The sequence below is a fragment of the Typopeltis vanoorti genome, chromosome 22 (assembly GCF_054136105.1).
Source record: "Typopeltis vanoorti isolate ZY-2024b chromosome 22, IOZ_Tvanoo_1.0, whole genome shotgun sequence".
Classification (NCBI taxonomy): Eukaryota; Metazoa; Arthropoda; class Arachnida; order Uropygi; family Thelyphonidae; genus Typopeltis; species Typopeltis vanoorti.
In genome coordinates, this window is record NC_143570.1 from 95849411 (window position 1) to 95870262 (window position 20852).

Sequence of the window (20852 nt, forward strand, 5' to 3'; positions counted from 1 at the left end):
AAAGGCAGGATGTGCCCTAGTAATTTACTCATTAGTGTATTTTATCCTCATAAGTGTGACATTATGAGAAGGTTGCATGCAGAGAGAATGGCAGAAGATGACCTGAAAGCAATTAACTAGATGTCAATCAATAAGGTAGTAGCAGTAGCGCTTGGTGAAATATCAAGTGTCTTAGGGGAATGTTCCAAGAATTTATAATTATTGCAGCTTTTTCCTGCTTGCATAACATGATGTAAGATAGTTCCATTACATAAAGGTAGCTCCAAGACAGAAGTAGCAAATTAAAAATTAGTATCTCAGGAGTTGTGGTCAAAGACAGTTTGTAAAAAGTAGGTTGTGCCCTAGTAATTTACTCACATTTTATTATTATTATTATTATGTGACATCTCCAGTGAGTCCAGACTCATCAAGGGAGGGCACTGACTCAACAACGCTCATCTCCACCATTCAATCCACCAACTACAATGAACCACATCATCTACATCAATGCCATTTACTGTCCTCCACCACCACTAGTATTTTCACAGAAATTCGCAAGCATCCATGTCCATGGCAGGATTTAAATCCACAGCCTTTTTACTGGAGAGTGGATATGCTAACCGGTCACCTATTTTAAATGCCAACCAGGCTGGCATTTTAAAATAGGAGAGTGGATATGCTAACCGGTCACCTATTTTAAATGCCAACCAGGCTGGCATTTTAAAATAGAGCAACAGCAAAATTAGATAAGAGAAATAGCCACATCATGATACTACAGAATCTTGATAAGGCACTTGAGCGAATACTGTTATTGTAATTAATAATAATAGATAAGAGAAATAGCTACATCATTATTCACATTCATTATTATTCATACTCCATCATTATTCATAGCCGGTCTGGTTGGCCAAGTGGTTAGCATATCTGTTTTCCAGCCAAAAGGCTGCAGATTTGAATCCTGCTGTGGTCATGGATGTTTGTGATTGTCTGTAAAAATACTAGTGGTGGTGGTGGTGGGCAGTAGATGGCATTGAAATAATAAAATTGGAAAAACAAAGAAATAATGATCACCAAAACGGATAAGTGAAATGCCATCGTAGTACTCAACCAAACGGACTACACAGGTAAGCTTAATGCTCTATTATTAGATCGGGCTACTTACCTCCCTATTGAATACAATCCCACCAACTCACAAATGAGAAAACTCCAGGCTCCTTAAGAAGATCACTTCTTGGCTATAGAAGTTACTAACAAATTAAAACCGTATAACTCTGTACTCCCCATATATATGGACTCCCAAAAATACATAAAGAAAATGTGCCATTACATCCCATAGTGGATGGCATTGATTCCCCCCCACATACAAATTAGCTAAACATTTGGCCAAGGTGCTCACACACTATACTGACAACACACCAGCACACATAAAAAACTCTTCCCACTTCAAAGCCAGCATAGAAAACCTTACACTTCAACATACTGACATAATGGTCAGTTTTGACGTCTCCTCCTTATTCACAAATGTCCCACTCAAGGAAGCCTTAGAGCTAATCCAAGCTAAATTTCTTCCCAATATCTCAGCCCTATTTCAGTTTACAATGAACTCAGGCTATTTCGTTTGGTAGGAAAAATTCTACAAACAGATAGAGGGGACAGCCATGGGTTCACCACTTTCCCCACCCTTGGCCAACTTCTTTATGGAGACTTTTGAAGAGAAAGCCTTAAACTCAGCCCCACAAAAACCTACCATATGGCTTCGCTACGTTGATGATGTGTTCGCTATTTGGCCATATGGCCCGGATATTCACTTCCCTCCTTCCTAACACACTTAAACAACCAACACCCTAGAATCAAGTTTACCCTGAAAAAAGAGGAAATCAATAACCTCCCCTTCCTAGACACACTAGTCACCCTCCAACCTGATGGAACCTTGGTTTTCTCAGTTTATAGAAAACCCACCCATACAGGCAGATACATTCACCAATAATTCCCCCCCCCCCCCCACAACAATATGAAGTTATTAAGACACTATACAACAGGGCTAAACTAATCTGTTCAAATAACAATGCCCTAACCACTGAACTTAATCACATCCTCAACATTTTCTCAGCCAATGGCTCCCCCCCCCCCACTGAAAAAAAAAATCCAAAAAATATTGAAACCAGTAAACCACAACCCCCTCCCCCTTCACAACAAGGATTACTCTAAATCCATCACTATTTCCTACATCTGAGGCACCTCGGAAAAAATTACCAAAATCTTAAAAAAAAAAACATGACGACCTCTTGTTACAGACCATATAGAAAATTGGCATCCCTTATCTGCTGCGCTAAAGACCAACCACTTCCCCTAGACCGACCTGGTGTATACCAGGTCCCTTGCAGCTGTAAGCTGTCCTACTTTGGCCAAACAGGCAGGACAGCGAATATCAGAATTTCAGAACACAAGGACTATATCCGATTTCACCAGTACAGCCACTCTGGTCTTGCAGACCATGCTCTGGATACATGCCACAGAATATGGTGGAAGCCACAGTAATAAACTGGAGCAACTTCAAATTTGAAAGGCTATTCATGGGATCAGCCTCAACCCTAAGAAACATGCCAAACCTCAACAAATTTGGTTGCATGAGAATGCCCCAAATTTGGGAGATGTATATTAGGAGACCTTCAGCCCAACGGCCAAGAATACTTACATAGCCCACTAGGGGGCATCATCAGGATTTTTAGGAAAAATAATAGCTTCCTCACTTCGTCCTCCTTTACTGTGTTTGGTGTCTATGTGCACGTGTCTTTATCTTAAGTTCCTTTGAAGATGGCAATGTGATGTTTGCCGAAATATTGGAAATATATATATTAAAGTTTAATTTAATTTATATTCTAGTGTACATTGTGAATTCCTTAAGTTACTTAGTAATCATGTATAACCAACGTTATAGCCAAGCTTTTCTACAAGGATTTCCATAAGATTGACACAAAAGAAATTTTTCAATATATGATGAATAGAGAGAGAAATAACTAGGTGTCACCTCCGTTAGTTGTGTAAAAGTGTTGTTATAAGGTTGCACAGACTACTTTTGTTTTTCTTAGAGTGCTGAATGAGTGGAATAGATTTGCTAGAAATATTTGTGTGTACTCTCGGTGAACGAATTTAAGAACAGGTATGATAGTTATGGTACATATAAAGGTTAGTGTAGGTTTCTCACAGTGAGTCTTCTAACTTCATGGTGATACCTGTATACCTGTATAATAATAATTCCTTTGAGCAGGCTATATAATTTGAGTCCCAGAACAGGGAAGATTCTGGAGGAATGAAAAGAATATATGGTAATCTCATTGCGCAAAGGTGGTGCAAAGACCAATGTATCCAACTATTGACCAATCAGTATCTCAGGAGTGATGGTGAAGATTTTGGAAAAATTGGTTAGAGCTCGAATTCAGAAATGAGTTGACAGTGAATCTCTACTTTGCAATGAACAGTATGGATTTACTAAGGGAAGGTCATGTTTTATCAACTTGCTCACATTCTATAATAATGTTACCATTAAACCAGACAAGAGAAATGGATACACCATGATATTTGGATTTTGCTAAGGCTTTTGACAGAATAGAGCATGCTACACTGTTGCATAAATTGGAGAATATGCATTTGGATTATAAAATATTAGCGTCGTTAAGCAGCTGATTGACAGATATCAAAAAATGATATATGAGGGATGTGAGTCTGCAAGATTTAAAGCAACTAGTGTTGTATCACAAGGATCAGTCCTTGATCCACTGTTATTCAGTCTGTACATTAATGATAATGAGAAGGATTTGACAGGCAGCATACAGCTATTTGTTGATGATGCAAAGATAGGGTAATCAAGAATGCTGCTGATATGCAGTACTTGCAGAATGATTTGAGTGAGCATTGGGAAAATGGATGTCAGTAAATGTAAAGTCATGCATTTGGATGTGATTAGATATACAGTGTTTTATTATATTGGTGAGGGTATGCTAGACAAAGCTGATAAGGCTAGGGATTTTAGAGTGTTAGTAGATATAAAGTTGAAGTTAATGGGTCATGTAACAAAGATTGCAAATACAACTCAGAAGATAACCACAATGCCAAATGTCATTTTGCCTCTCTACAAGGCCTAGATAAGACCTCACTTGGACTACTGTGCACTGGTTTGGTCTCCTGGTTTTTGTTGTGATTCGGATACAGTGGAGAGAGAGTGTTAAAAGTGATATCAAGATTGTGGAATACTGATTATGAAGACAGATTGAGAATTTGTAGACTGCACACACTAGCAATCAGCTAAAAGAGAATGATATGATTGAGACTTTCAAACTTCTGAAAGGATCATACAGGATTTCAGTTGATGGAATTGGAGGGTGGGGAAAGGATAAGAGGACATCCTTGGAAGATGAGAATGGATGTTGCTAAAAAGGGAGTCAGATTTTTATCTCATAGGGTATCGCATGATTGGAATGGACTTCATTGGATGTGGTGTGTGCAAGTAGTATGAATGAATTTAAGAATAAATATGATAACTGGTGTATATAATATATGACATCCCTCATTGAGTCCCTGACTCCCTCAAGGTCTCTCTTAATAATAATAATAATAAATGAACTATTTTGCTCCATTAAAAAAAAAATTTAAATGACTAATAATTCATCATCATCATCATCAAATTCCTGCCATGTACCCACAAGGGATGTACAGGATATGATAGTACTACATGAAAAAATTATATCATTACTAACTTCCTATCTACAATTTTCCTCCAAATCAGTCTGTTACTTGTCAAGAATCCAACATTATCAGATCTTCTATTTCTATTGTCTAAGGCACTTTGTACCATATCAATCCACCTATATCTTGATCTTCCTCTGGGTCGTTTTCCTGCCAACCTGGCAGAGAACACTTGTTTTGTTAATCTTTCCTCTCCCATTCTATTTAAGTGACCATACCACCTGAGATTAGCTCTGCTAATGCATTCCTGGATGCTGACAATGTCAAGTTCTTTCCTAATATCCTCGTTTTTAATATGATATTGCCATTGATGCCATCTGTTCACGCCTCTAATCTTTCTCAGGACTCTCATATCTGCGGTCTCTAGTCTTTGGTCAAGTGTTTTACTTCTGACCCAGCTCTCATATCCATAAGTTAAAACTTGTTTGAACACTGTCTTGTATACAGCTAATTTAGTGTTCTGACTAATTTCTCTCTTATTCCATATGAATTTATTCAATTGACTTCCCACCATACCAGCTTTGCTGATTCTGTTGTCTATTTCCATATTTAATTTACCATCTTCAGTAAAAATCGTGCCTAAGTAGCTGAAATGTTTTACTTGTTCCACAGGTTCTCCATTCACAACACAGTTGACATTTTCAATGATTCTGCCTATTTTCATTGTCTTTGTCTTTTTATTGATGACCTTCATATCATATCTATTACAACACCTATTCAATTTAGTCAGAGAATCTTGCAGACTTGTAGTGGATTTATTTAGAAGTATAACATCATCCGCATAAAGCAAAGAGCTGACATTAACATCTCCAATTTTGATATCATGTTTAATACCACTTTCCTTCATAATGTGATCCATATAGATAATGAATAACAGATGGTATAATGTACATCCTTGTCTCACACCAGATTTAACATTAAACCATCTTCCTGTACTTCCTTCAATTCTAACTGCTGACTTACAACTCAAATAAAGACTAAGTATTGCTTGATATAATGCCCCATTGACACCATATAACTGCAGCGTATTGAATAGCTTCTCTCTTGGCACCTTATCATATGCCTTTTCCAAATCGACAAAACTTAAATACAGATCTTTGTTATATTCCCATGCTTTCTCGACTATTTGTCGTAAAGTGAAGATCTGATCCTGACAGCCTCTGTTTGGCTTGTTCTTCACCAAGCTTTTCTTCCACAATTCTTCTCAACCGTTTCTCAAGTATACTTGCATAGATTTTGCCAGGAACACTCAGTAGAGAAATACCTCTGTAATTCTCACATTCAGTTTTATTTCCCTTTTTATATATGGGTATTATGAGAGCTCTACTCCAATCATTGGGAATTCGACCCTCTGTCCAGGCTTTCTGAACTATGCAGTGCAGCGCAGCCACTGTAAGACTCTTATACCACCATACTTCAGCATTTCTGGTCGAATATCATCTACTCCAGCTGCCTTTCCACATTTCAAGCCTTTGATGGCTTTTTCTACTTCAAGTATGGATATGTATTCCTGCCTGCATGCCTGGTCAGTGTTTTTTACCACTGTGCTGTCATCACTGCTTGCTTCATTTAGCAGTTTTTCAAAGTAATTACTCCATACTTCAAGGATATCTTTTATTCCAGTTTTCATGTCACCTGTATCATCTCTAACTCCTTTTACAGCACTCTTTCCTCCATTCCTAAGCTTCTTCAACAACCTCCAGAATATTTTGCCACCTTCTTGATATTTATTTTCTATATTCTTGCCAAAGTCCTCCCATGACTTTTGTTTAGCTAGTTTTACACAGTGTTTAGCATTCTTGCATTTGTCTCTATATTCTCTAAGAGCACAAGCTGACTTATTTGACAGGAACTTTTGATATGCTTTCTTCTTTTCCTTCACTGCCACTTTAACTTACTATGTCCACCAGGGAGTTCTGATTTTTCTATCCTTGCAGACAACCTCACCACATGCCTCTCTGGCTGAATCAATCAGTGTTTTCTTGAAGGCTTGCCACTGAATCTCCAAGGTTTGGTTCCTGTTCTCAAACTCTTTCATTTTTTCTTCAATAATCTTTGCGTATTTTAGTCTACAGTTCACATCTGAGAGCTGCTCAACTTTTATTCGCTTTAAAACTTTCTTATATGTTATTCTTTTCAATATGAAATTCAATTTTATCCTGCTCAAGACTAAATAGTGATCACTTCCAATTTCAAATCCTCTGTACACTCTGGTGTCCTGCACCAGGGAGAAAACATCACTATCATCAATAACTTAGTCAATGAGACTTTTCTTATTCCTAGCCTCTTCTCTGCATGTGAATTTGTGCACATTTTTATGTTGGAACATGGTGTTAGTAATAACCAGTCCATGTCCTGAGCAGAAATCCAACAGATAATTGCCATTATTATTAGCTTTGCTCTTTTCTCCAAATTTTCCCAAAATATTTTTGTATGTCTCGCAATCATTTCCTACTCTGTTATTTTGATCCCCAACAAGGACCAACTTTTCATTTTTCATTGTGTCAGTTGCTTTTTCTAACGCATCAAAAAATTCCTCCACTTCTACCTTAGTAGAACATTCTGTGGGACTATAGGCACAAATAAGTCTCATTGTCCAGTTCCCCATTCTCATATTTGCCCACATTACTCTACTTGAGACTGCCTGCCATTCAAGAAGATTAGCCTTGTATTTTGTGTTGAATACTATGGCTACTCCTTCTTTTCCTTGATTGTCATTGCCTGAATATAACATTTTGTATTTATTGCTCAGAAAGATCTCACCAGTTTTGGTCTTTTTTGTTTCAGTCACCCCTATTATGTCGATCTGGTACTTATCTAATTCCTCAGCTAGCTCCATTTCTTTGCCATTCAGGCTTCTTACGTTGATAGTACCGATCTTTAACTCTGGTGATGTTGAGTTGGGGTTTGTTTTCAGATTTGTTCCAGTAGCTGACTTTTCGCTGTTCGCCCTGGTTCTCTGGCAAAAACAATGGGGGCCTTGTTTAACCGGGCGACGCCCCAGCCGGCATGAAATTTTGTCATGTTGTACCATCATTTTTTTTTATTTTGGTTTAACGAATAAGAATACAATTTGGTTGGCTAAATCCCAAATTGCCAGCCCATTCTCGTTCGTTCAGTATCCAAGTAGATACCCAACATGGTGCACCACGAGAAGGTGAGGATTGGACATTAGGTCAGAAGCCCTGGTCGGTTCTCCGCATTCCTTTAAAGGCTATGTGGAGGTCTCCTCTCATTTATACAGCTTCGACCCTTAAGCACCCCTGACTAATAATTGTTAGATTAATTTTTAAATGACCAGTAATTCAGAATTCAAAATAAAAGAAAGAGAAAATATAAAACAAAAAAAATTGGAGACCAAACTGCACAGTTGCTGATTTTATCAAAATGATAGCAGCTATGATCATCGAATATGGTACACAGCTTTTTCTTAGTATAAATACAAATCTCACAATGCAAAAAATATTCTGAAGTTTTTGATTTTCTTGTACACTTAAGGGCCCAAACTAAAATCTTAATATTTTTCTAAATAAGAAAAATATTAACATTACAGAGTTTGGTGTAGTATACAGCTTCTTCTTGTTATGCTTTAATGTACTGTAAAGCTTTTATTTCTTTCCCCTGCACTCAAAGCCAAGTTGAACCCTTGCACCTTTGATATATGCCAAATGAGCAATTGTCAATAAATTTGGTAAACCGCCTACTCTTATCATAACTTAATGATGCACTGTGAAGGTTCAGGTGATTAAAGGAAGTTCTTGCAGATTTCATTAAACATAAAATTTCTATTGCTATGATCACTACATTTGGTTTTCTGCTTCCCCTGGAATTTAAGCATCTTTATTTTTATCCTCCCAAACTTTACTGTTCAGTGGAACTCTTTTAATTTTATCTTAAACAGAAAGAGAGCTAAGATTTTTCAATTTAATTTCAGACTGTACAATATAAGTTATGAGGATCGACTGAGGGAATGTGGACTGCAGAGTTTGGTGGATAGAAGCTGGAGAGGTGATATGATTGAGACTTTTAAACCATTGAGAGGCAGTTACAGGGTTGACACTGGGGAGTTCTTTCACTAGGTGGAACAGCAGGAAGGAGCAATGACAAGGTTCCATCCTTGGAAGTTACGAAAGGAAGCTGTGGGCAAGAGGGTGAGGAGTGGTTTCTTTGCATGGAGGATGATTGAACCATGGAATGCATTGCCTGATAGAGTGGTGAGAATGAGAACGGCCAATGAGTTCAAGGAGTGGTGTGATAGACTTTGTGTTTCCTAGGAAGGACCTCCCACGATAAGTCTCTTGACACCATGGAGGCCTGAATAATAATAATAATTTGGTATGGTTTCCTTTTACTACAACTTGAAACACTGTGAGTTTATTTAGCATGCAACTGTATGTTAATAACCAAACTCTTATGGATTTTTATGTATTTGTTAAAAGCTGGAAGGTTCTGACACTGATTAAAATTGTTTCCTGATAATCCATATGTTTAAATTTCTAGTTTTAATACAGTCAGTCAGTCAGTCTTCAACATGAGGTTTGGTTCCCATCATAAGCCAATAAAATGTTCCAAGTTGGAAATCACTATATCAATCATAATGATATGTTAACATTTAACATGCCAGAATGTTAAAACGTGTAAGTCTTGGTTATATTTTTTAACAAAATTGACTCTTTGTCTTGAAATAATGCAATGTACAAGTAACATAAAATTACTGTACACAGTATGGTGCTGTACTGTAATAAATAATGAAGCATGAGTGTACAGTGCTTCTGTACACTTAGTTAAAATAATCAGAACATGAAGGGGAGGCTAGGTAATCAATTATAAATTCTTCATATTCAGGAACTGCACGACAGAGCATTCTGAGGATAGTTCACCAGATGGATAACTTGTGAAAGGTCTATGCCATCTTCAGAGGATGACATGACAGCAGGAGTAAGCTTCATTAAAATTTTGCACACTACATCCAACTTTATTTGCACAATGTACATTTTTCTTTTTTGCATACATTTTTGTTACCATTCTGTATACGTTGCTAAACTTCTCCATGTTGGTGTTCATTTTCTCAAACAGCATTATTAACAGAGGCAAATGCTTACTAATTTTATCACTGTAAACTATTTTTTGGGACTCACTTTTGCAAATCTCCAACTCTTTAGCTACTAGCAGTATCATTTCACTAATCTCTTCTAAGGCTTTGTCAAATCTTGTGAATGGTTGATGAGACATTTTCAGCAACTACTTCCAACCATTCTTACACTCTGTTGTCATCTCTCTACATTCTGCATCTATGTTCTTGTTATAAGGCAAAAATATTATATTCATTCCAAAAGTTTGTGGGGGTTTCCCAATCCTCAGTAGCAGCAGTCGTTTGAGTAGAAGTATTTTGAAATAACATGCCTTGAAGGCAGAAATAGCACCTTGGTCCATAGACTGCAGGAGTGAGGTGATGTTTAGTTAACATGTTAATGACATGGCCATCAAGTATGGGTTCATAAGTTTTATATGACCAGTAAGCCTGTAATTATAAACATTAGGCAGGATTACTTCTCCCCCCCTTTTTTTAAGGCACATCAGCTGTTTTCATATTTATTGCCAGTTGTATTGAACCTATTATATTTTGCTGAGTTCAGCAAATGCAGATGTTTCATTTGAGTTCAGTAAATGCAGATGTTTGCTAAAAAAAAATACAGATTGTGAATTTCTATTTGCAACAGTAAGCTAAAAATAGCATCGATTTCTATGATTCTGCAGAATGGGAACGGATGGGAACTTTTCATCATAATAGTGTATTTCATTATAGTAGTGTTTGCTATAGGTCTGTGCATTTATGTTTATATATATATATATATATATATATATACACCCTACACATGAGCAACTGCAAAACACCAATGCCATGTAGATAAGAAGAGAGCAGGAACCTGTTGATATGTTTTGAACAACTTGTGGTTGTAGTTATTGGGGAAAATGTGAGAAATGTTGTTCTATAGAACAGAGATAGATGGAAAGGAGAAGGATGACAAGTTGATTTTGCAAGTTTAAAGCTGATAGTGAATGGATTCTGACCAGCAATTGCTTTTGTGTTCACAGGTTTAAGGGAAAGTAGAGTGGTGGAAGCCAGTTCAGTGGAACAACCCATGGAACGAGCATAAGTGAGAAACAAAATGTCTGCAAGAAACTGACTGGAGCAGTCTGTGAGAGAGGGTCATCAAATGATGGATAGCATGAAGTACTTTTAGTGAGATTTTTGATTTATCAATCCAAATGTGTCACAGATATTCAAAGGTAGGCTAGATTTGTGATTTATATTGGGTTAAAGTTATATAGAAGAGAGGTAGTATCTTGAGTGGTATAGCATACCTAATTTTCTGATTAGTGGGAGAAGGCTGCAGTTGTGATATGTTTATATATATATATATCACAAGTACAGCCTTCTCCCACCAAGTAGGAAAAGTAAGATGTATCATTTTTCCAAAGAAGAGAGAGAGAGATCTGATCATGCACTTTGGTATTATCAAAGGGGTGTGTGTGTGAGGGAGTGAAATAAAATATGACTATGTTTTAGTAGTGTTGATGAGGTTTTCCTAACCTCACATTATTGAAATGTGACTGTGACAAAGAGATCAGTGTTTAAAGCATGGCTTATGGAGGACTTTGTATCAAATAAAAAAAAGGAGTTGAGTACTGTTATCAGCAAAGCTATGAATAGGAGAAAGAATGTGGACATCAGTACATGGCTCTAGGGCACTCTGCCACTGGTGGGAAAAGCTGATGAAAGGAAGCTATCCACCACGACAAGTAGTGAACTACCAGAGAGGAGAATGACAATCCAGTTGCAAAGGTGATGCAGTAGATTACCAGGTGATAAGATTTAGGAATAAATTAATTAATAATTCAGAGGGTGACAGGAGTAGAACAAGAAGCCATTCACATGCCAAAGTCGTGAGGACAGCACAATAGATTATAGCAATGATGAAGAAAACACTGACATGTAGAAGTAAGGAGATTATGGATACTTTGTATGAAGATTAATTAGATTAATGAGATTAGATTAATTAGTGAAGATTAATTAATATGGATACTTTGTAAGGAGATTATGGATGATTATGAAGTAAGGTGGTTTACTGTTGCCTTCTTTGCCGTACCTTAAGTATTAATGACTGTAGCCATGTGTGTTCACGGGATCAGTTCGCCTGTTTTGAGGGATGAAAAAATTCGAATGATGAATAAAACACTGACATGTAGAAGTAAGGAGATTATGGATACTTTGCATGAAGATTAATTAGTCTGCATATAGATTACCATACACAGATATGGTCACTTAGTTTTTTAAAGAAAGTATTAAAAATAAATTGAAAAGAGGCCAGAGATTGATTAAGGTGGTTTTTGGTCTCTGGAATTGAGTATAAAGAAAGATTGAGGAAATACAATTTTCAGTTTCTACTGGAGAGGAGAAGGAGAGAGATATATGATTGAGACATATAAGTTGGTAAGGAGTTATTACCAGATTAATGTGGATGAGATTTTTCATACATTGAGAAGAGATGGAGAGAAAAAGAGGCCATCCATGGAAGCTGTATAAGGGGGATATGAATGGGAGTGAGGGAAGTAATTTTTGTGTGGAGAGTGGTATGCATTGCCAGAGCATGTGGTGAGTGCGTATGATCTATGTGTGTAGCATTGAGACCTACCATGACATTTTGACTTCATGAGTCTGATGACAATGATAATAATAATAACTTACCTGAAAGTTATTATTGAAAAAAGGAAAGTTATATCTTACTGGTCAGTCATGCAAACAGTCAAGCTAATCTTACTGTACATAATTAAACTGCCATCGTCTCATATCATACACATAACCACCTCCATAGTACAGTTGGAGAAATGGTAATATACTCCCTTAATAAAAAATACTCAAGCTTGATTCCTGTTATGATGCAGAGAATCATTATATGGTGTTTTCAGTTGAATGTTAGACTCTCTTATATGAAGGAAACAGGCCCTCCCCCTTCCTGTAAACATGGGCTTTTCTTCTTTCAAAACAGGCAAACTGGCCAAAGGGCACATGCAAATTAGAAATATATTTGTGGGATGCATTATGGTATAGCATCCTCCTGCCTTGGTACTTTCTTCATGGAGGTGTAGTATAATAATAACAATGTAGTGTATAAAATGTATCACTATAAAAACACTATAAGAAATGCTTCAGTTATTTTAATTTTTATTTTCTTTAATCTTAGGATATTCCCCCAAAATTGTTTGAAAATGTAAATTTCACAAAAGAAGAATTAGTAAAGATGGGATACAGCATCTCTGATCTCTTTTTTGTGGCAGTTATAAAATATGACCATGATGAAGTAGTGGATAAACTGTAAGTACTTTTCTTTGTTAAAAAACAAACAAACATATATTGTTATTATTATTATTCCTGATACCTCCAAGGAGTCTGAAGACTCATCGCGGGAGGACATCTTCAACTCTCTCTACACCTTACCTCTACTACGAATCAACGCCATCTACCGCCCACCTCCAACACCACCACAACTAGTAATTTTTGTCTGTATGTGTGTGTATGTTTTCCTTTCAACCTTATGGTTGGTGGGGTAGCAAAATGCTACTATACTAGGGAGATGATTATTGAAGCAAGGTGGTTTCCAGTTACCTTCCTTGCCATGCTGTAAGTATTTCTGACTGTAGCCGTGTGTGTTCATGGGATCGGTTTGCCTGTTTTGAGGTATGAAAAAAAAAACTGATTTACTGAGAGAGTCATTAGGAGCCAGACCCTCAATAAAGGTCGAAACTGGTTTGGATAGTAACCCTTCCCATAATGAATAGCAGTATACATGTCTACAAGGAGATGTGCTTTGCATTATGGGATACTAAGGCAAGTGATGTGAAGTCATAACCACCTTTACTATGAGTTGCCCCAGTCCTGAATATCCTTCAGTGCAAACTTTGTTTGCTTATACTTGGATAAAGGATTAAACCAAGTATATAATTTCTTGGTATCTTGAACTCACTGTATATATATTTCTTAGTTTTAAACACATTTACGAATTTTAATATGTTTGGTTGAATTTTATTGCTGCTTTGCGTTTGAGCAGGCAGGCAGACTCATACACACATCTAACTAAAAACAATAGTTTTTAATTAGATAAGATAATATGTTTGCCGGTGCAACATACGGTTTTGCTTGCATCTATACAGCATAGTTAATGTAGGAGGTACATGTGATTCATTAGTTAGTGCCATTTTTATCCCAGTTGTCTAATTGCACTATTTGTTGAGAAATATATTACACCAACTGCAAATGCCTCTGTACCTTATTCACTGATACAATAAAACTACTTGTTTTTTTGCGTTTGCAGTATAGTGGCTATTGGGGGCGTGTTGTTTACTGCGGGGAGCAAGTTACTATCGCTCCGACATGAACGTGTTTAAGCTTAATTTTCATGAGTGAGGTATATGTGAAACTTTTTAATTTCTTTTTTTTCATAAAGTAAAATCAGGGGTGCGAGTTATATTCAAGTAAATACAGTACATCATGCATTTCAAGTGGAGATGGGTTGGACACATCAAGAGATATAATAAAAGATGGCCTAAATTATTAAGAGAATAGAGACATATGGATGGCAACCAAAGACAACCTGGTAAGGTAACGAGATTATAAGTATCGTTGGAGCACAGTGGATGAGGAAAGATGCAAGAAGATTAGCATGGAGAAAATTGCAGGAGACATTCATCCAGCAGTGGACTAATCCAGGTTGAATAAAGAATACCATATTTTTGATAAACTTTGGCTGGAAATTTCCTTACCACATTTTGCACATATCCTTTCAAAATTTCTTGGTACATTTTGTAGCATTGATTTACTTCCTTTTTCACTCTTTAAATTTCAACTACTTGATTACTATTATCAAAGAGGTAGCTGTGTCAGCATGCATATTTTGTTGCAGCTCCATTTCTAGAGTTTGAAGAGGCTTTTGTTTTTCTTGCCATTTAAGCTGAAAGTGCCACTAAGTGGTTCTGCTCACCTAGCTGAAGACTGAATCAGTGAAGTAGTTTTTAATTTACGTCTTCAAAGTTCTGGAGTGACAGTGGACAGCAACATTGTTTGAATGCTTGAACAGAGGAAGCCTTCATTTTAAGAGTCACATTGCAGTCATTCAAGAAAGAAAGGTATGCTCTGAAATCTTATAAATGCTTGAAGGAAATCTAAATATTAAAAATAATCTTTACTTTCACGTTCTGACCTTACTGAATTTACCTTTAAATGCAGGTAATAAAACTGGTAAATTAAGAGCACAAACATTTACCAGAGAAAAAAGTGGATAAGCATCTTAAACAGAAAAACAAATATGGGCATAAATTATAATTTTATTCTTTAAATGTATCACTTGAAAACAATATAAAGTCATGTTTAATTACTTTTATTCAAGAATTTTTTGACAAGTGGAATTGAACAAATTACATATGAATTTATGAATATGAGGACTTTCTTAAATATAATAATATTTAAGAATAAATTGGGAATAAATCTTATTGTTGTTAATAAATCTTATCAAGTTGTTAAGATCTTGGAGAAAATAGTGAGGGACCGTATACAGCATTGGGCAGATGAGGGTAATGTTATCTGTGAGAGTCAACATGGATTTGTGAAAGGGTGCTCTTGTTTTAGCAATATGCTGGCCTTTTATAATAAAGTTACAAGAACATTAGATGAGGGAAATGCATATACTGCAATTTTCTTAGACTTAGTGAAGGCATTTGACAGGGTGCCACATGATAAGCTGATATTTAAGTTGCAGCACATGGGTCTGGATGTCAGATTGGTCAAATGGATTCAGGATTGGTTGTCTGATAGGTATCAGAGAGAGTTGTGTATGGTGGAGCAGTTTCAAGGAGGCAGAGGGTTACAAGTGGGGGTCACACAGGGCTCAGTACTAGGACCTATATTGTTTAATCTTTATATCAATGACATTGCCAGTGGATTTCAAGGGGATATTCAGTTGTTTGCAGATGATGCAAAGCTGGGAAGGATTATTAGTAATAGTGCAGATGTGGTAGCACTACAAGAGGATTTGAATAAGCTAGATAGATGGGCAAATGAATGGGGTTTCAGTTTAATGCAGCAAAATGTAAGGTCTTGAGGTTTGGGAAACATCGATGGGATGCTGCATACTCTATGGGAGGAGTTATACTGGAGGAAGTAGGGGAGACAAGAGATCTGGGGTTGATGATTGATATAAACCTGAAATTTAGGGAACATATTGCAAAGATGGTGAAGGTAACACAGAGGATTGCTGCAATTATGAGAAGGACACTGATCTGCAGAGATAAAAGGGTTATCATTCCGTTATATAAATCTCTGATCAGACCACACTTGGACTATTGTTCTCAGATTTGGTCCCCAGGATTTGAAGGGGATAAATTAACTGTGGAAAGGATACAAAGACGGATGACAAAGATGGTTTCAGGACTGTACAAGGATAGTTATGAGGATCGGCTGAGGGAATGTGGACTGCAAAGTTTGGTGGATAGAAGGTGAGGTGATATGATTGAAACTTTTAAACTGTTGAGAGGTGGTGTACAGGGTTGACACTGGGGAGTTCTTTCGCTTGGTTGAACAGCAGGAAGGAGTGATGACAAGTGGCCATCCCTGGAAGTTATGAAAGGAAACTGTAAGCAAGTGAGGAGTGGTTTCTTTGCATGGAGGGTGGTCGAACCGTGGAATGCATTGCCTGATGGAGTGGTGAGAGCGAGAAAGGTCAATGAGTTTAAATAGTGATATGATAGACTTTGTGTTTCTTAGGGGGGGGGACCTCCCCTCGAAGAGTCTTGACAGATTTAACGTTCTTAGGATGGACCTCCCACGATGAGTCTTTAGACTCCATGGAGGACTGAATAATAATAATAATAATAATAAATAATTATAATATCTAAGAAACATTAAAATAGTGTTAATTTACTAATAGCACATTTTAACAAAAGATTCTTAGCTGTACTAAGAATTCAGTTCTTTAAAATTCCATTACAAACTTTTAACGTATTATTCTTATTTGGTATAGACACCTCAAAGAAATCATTGACTTATCTAGGGAGGTACTTCAGCACTGTATGTTCTACAGATCATACAGGCCTAAGTACTTATGTTATTTCATTTGTGCACTTTCCTAAATGAAATTTACAAGCATCTGTGACCTAGAAAAAAAAACAATAAATGAATACATTGACACACATTTATTATTATTAATTATTATTAACATCAGACTTCCAAGTAGTCAAAAGACTCGTCACAGGAGGTCAACTCTTGCACAATAAGAGCATCAAATTATGTTTTAAATTCATTGACAGTGTCTAATTCGCTATACTCTCAGACAATGTATTCCACTTACTAACCATTCTGAATGCACGGAACTTACTTCTCACCTCCCTGCTCATGCCTACCCTATACAGTTTCAGTGATGGCCTCTAGTTCTTATCCTGTCTCCCTCTTGCTCTAGGAAAAGTCTCCTCCACATTAAGCTGGTGACAAACTATCAGCAACTTATACATCTTGATCACATCCCTTCTCCTTCTCACAAGGGTCTGCCTCCTGTTCACATGACTGTCTACCCTCAATTTGGCTTCATATTCCAGATTAAAAAGATTTAACAACTTAGTAAACCTTCTTTGGATTCTCTTTAACCAGGTGACATTTGCACAAAATAGTTTGTATGCAGTCTGATCAAGGAATTACACAAAAGACTCTTTGCTTCTGCATGTTAAAGCTCTTTAAAGCCCTCCTCATCATTTCCAAAATCCATTATGATGTTCTGACAATTTTAGTGATATGATCCTTAAACTTCAGTCTCTATACACTACCCAGTGACCTTCCTTTCTGTTTTTGGATACCACTTTCCCATACACAACTTATCGATACCTTTCTGACAGCCAGTCACGTATACAAATCATTGATCTATTATCCAATTCCATCTTCAGTTTTGTTACTAGCATTTCGTGTGACAATCTATCAGACTTTGAAAAATCTAAGAATACCACTGTATATTATTATTATTATTACGGGCGACTCCAGGGAGTCCTTAGACTCATCGAGGGAGGCCCTAAACATCATGTCCTCACAACTATACGACATTCTCACAGTATCTGTCATACCTTGCCTTGAACTCACTCACTGTCCTAGCACCCACAACAGACTCTGGCAGCTTATTCCACTCATTTACCACTGTAAAAGTAAAGAACCCAGCTCTAACACCCCTGCTAACCACACTCTTGCCCAGCTTCTAGGTGTCCCCAAGTTCTCCCACCACCAGTCCTGATCTTAAAAATATCCTGAGTTAATCCTATAGAAACCCTTTAGCAATTTGAATGTCTCAATCATATCCCCCCTTCTCTGCCTATCAACTAATTTCTGCAACCCACAAATCTTCAACCTGTTCTCATATGGTTCTTTCCATACCTGCTATCATCTTAGTCACTCGCCTCTGGATCCTCTCCACCTCCTACCCATCAAGAAGGAACCTAGGTGACCAAATCTGGGCACAGTAGTCGAGATGAGGTCTTATTAAGGCTCGGTACAGAGGTACAATAACTTGCTTGTCTCTGCTCGTCAAGGTATTTTTCAACAACCAAGTGAGTTGATGAGCTGATTTAGCTACTTTTGCAATGTGCCCCCTAATCTTCATCTCCCTATCCACCAACACTCCCAAGTCCCTGGCCTCATCAATCTTCTGGAGTACAGTTCCACCAATGTGGTATACTGCTGCTAATCTTTTCACCCCAAAATGCATAACCTTACATTTTGTCACATTAAATTGACATCTATTCTCCTTAGCCCAGAACTCTAGTCTATCCAAGTCGTCCTGCAAGATTTTGACATCTTCTGCATTCACTATTGCCCTACCCAACTTTGCATCATCAGCGAACAAATGAACCGTTACTCTTAGATCCTTCCTTATATTGTTAATGAACAAATTAAACAGCAGTGGTCCAAGAACAGAACCCTGCAGCACACCACTAGTCACAGGCTATCTTTTGGACTCAACTCCTGAATAAACTACTCTTTGATATCTCTCCCTCAACCACCCACCTACCCATCTCACCAATCCTATATCCATTCCCATATGTTATAGTTTACGGATTAGAATTCCATGTGGTATCCTGTCAAATGCCTTTACCAGGTCAAGCAGTATCACTGTAAACCCATTACCCTTATCCAGTTCAGCTGTCACCGTTTTATAAAACTTGAGCAAGTTACTGAGGCATGATCTACCCTTTGCAAAACCATGCTGTCCCTCCATACAGTATCTCACTTTCATCAATCCATTCGTGTATTTTTCCCTTGACTACTTTCTCCAAGACCTTGACAACGATTCCTGATATGCTGATCGGTCAGTAATTTGCAACCGTAGTCTTGGAGCCTCCTTTATGCAGTGGAACTATTTTTCCCTCTTTCCACACCTTCGGGACTAAACCAGACCCGAGACTTAGATTAAATAACATGGTCAAGGGCACTGATAATTCTTTAGCCGCTTCATGCAAGACCCGTGCCAGTATACCATCCAATCCTACAGAGTTATTCACATTAAGGTTCTGTAATAGACTATTCACCTCCACTTCATTCATCACAATTCCCGTATAAACTAATGGTGTCTTCATTTTTTCAATGTCGCCACCTGGATGATATACTTTTGCAAAGTGCTCGCTCAGTAACTCCACTATATCGACTGATTCAGTGACCTCCTTACCATCGTCATTCCTTAAAATCATTTTGCCATGTACAGTTTTTTTCTTGCTTGCAGCATATTGAAAGAACTGTTTAGGATTCTCTTTAGCTTGCATAGCTAGTTTCCTTTCATAATCCCCTTTTGCTTTTTTTTACCACGCTCGTTACCCTTCTGGCCTGCGCTTTATACCGTCCATGTGCCTGCAGGTCACCTTTTTCTTTAAATTCCCTCCACAGTTGCTTCTTTTTTTGCAGCTCAGGCTTAATGGTGTTATTCATCCATTTAATCCCTACTTGTTTTACTATTCGGGCCTTAGGTATACAATCAGCCATAACCTCCTGCAAATGCTCCTTGACCACTTCCCATGCTCTATCAACATCCAGCCCTTGCAGTTGTACATGCCATGGCACTGATCCAAGCAATCTCCTAAGCTTGTCATACTTGCCAGTACAGTAGTTCCACATATACCCTGTATTAATCGAAAATTCCACACCTTTAGCCACCTCCCAGGTCAAGACCATATGATCACTCTCACCAATAGGTGGCAACATGGTCATATTCATTAGCCAAATTCTCAGATGCTATTACCAGGTCAAGCACTCTCACACCCCTAGTATTTTCAATTACATGCTGTCTCAGATAGTTATCCCTTAATAATTGAATAAAATCCATTTCCTTCCTCACATGTGTCCTCTCCTCCTTCCAATCAATGTTACCATAGTTGAAATCCTCCATTATAATTACTCTCCTTCCACTCATTTGATCAATTTGTTTATGCATACTATCTCCACCATCTATTCCATCACTTGGTCTATAGCAGCACCCAACTGTATATTTTATAATGCCAGTATCAATCTCACACCAAATAGCCTCAAATGAGCTCTTTTCATTATCCTGTGATGCAACTTCAGTTCTCCTTGGCTGCAGTTCATCAACTATCATCAATAACCCCCCCCCCCCCCATTTTATTCTCTATGTCCCTCCTAAACACACTATAACCTACACATTCTATTCCACTAACTATATCATCTTCTGTCAGCCATGTTTCACTAATGCCAATAACCTGTGGCCAGGAAGAGCCAATCAAGGCCAAAAATTTTTCCTTCTTGTTCCTAATACTCCTGGCATCAGTATACATGAAATGCAATGGTACCTTTGTCCCACCCCTATCTTGATGCGTTATTGTAACTATCCCATTCCGGTTTTTTGTCCTTAGTACTGGCTCGGGTACATCATATACATTCTTACACTCAACTGTCTCACTGATGTCTGCATATCTTCTCCACCCCCCCCCCCCTCCTTGGTAGTTCTAGTTTCCCTGGTTCTGCACATCCATTTTCACTTCATTCAGCAACACTTTTTTCAGTCTCCGCACACCAAATCCATTCAAATGCAGGC

General features: G+C 37.6%; 1 protein-coding gene across 2 annotated transcripts in view; it reads left to right on the plus strand.

Moving 5' to 3' along the window:
• The window catches only part of LOC150094577 (epithelial sodium channel subunit gamma-like), a 391842-nt gene that overhangs the window by 20012 nt on the left and 350978 nt on the right, over positions 1-20852 (plus strand). For both annotated transcript variants that reach the window (XM_090412252.1, XM_090412253.1), the window contains one exon: positions 12969-13099. In XM_090412252.1, coding sequence (XP_090268378.1) covers positions 12969-13099 — 131 coding nt within the window. The remainder of the gene's footprint in view (positions 1-12968; positions 13100-20852) is intronic.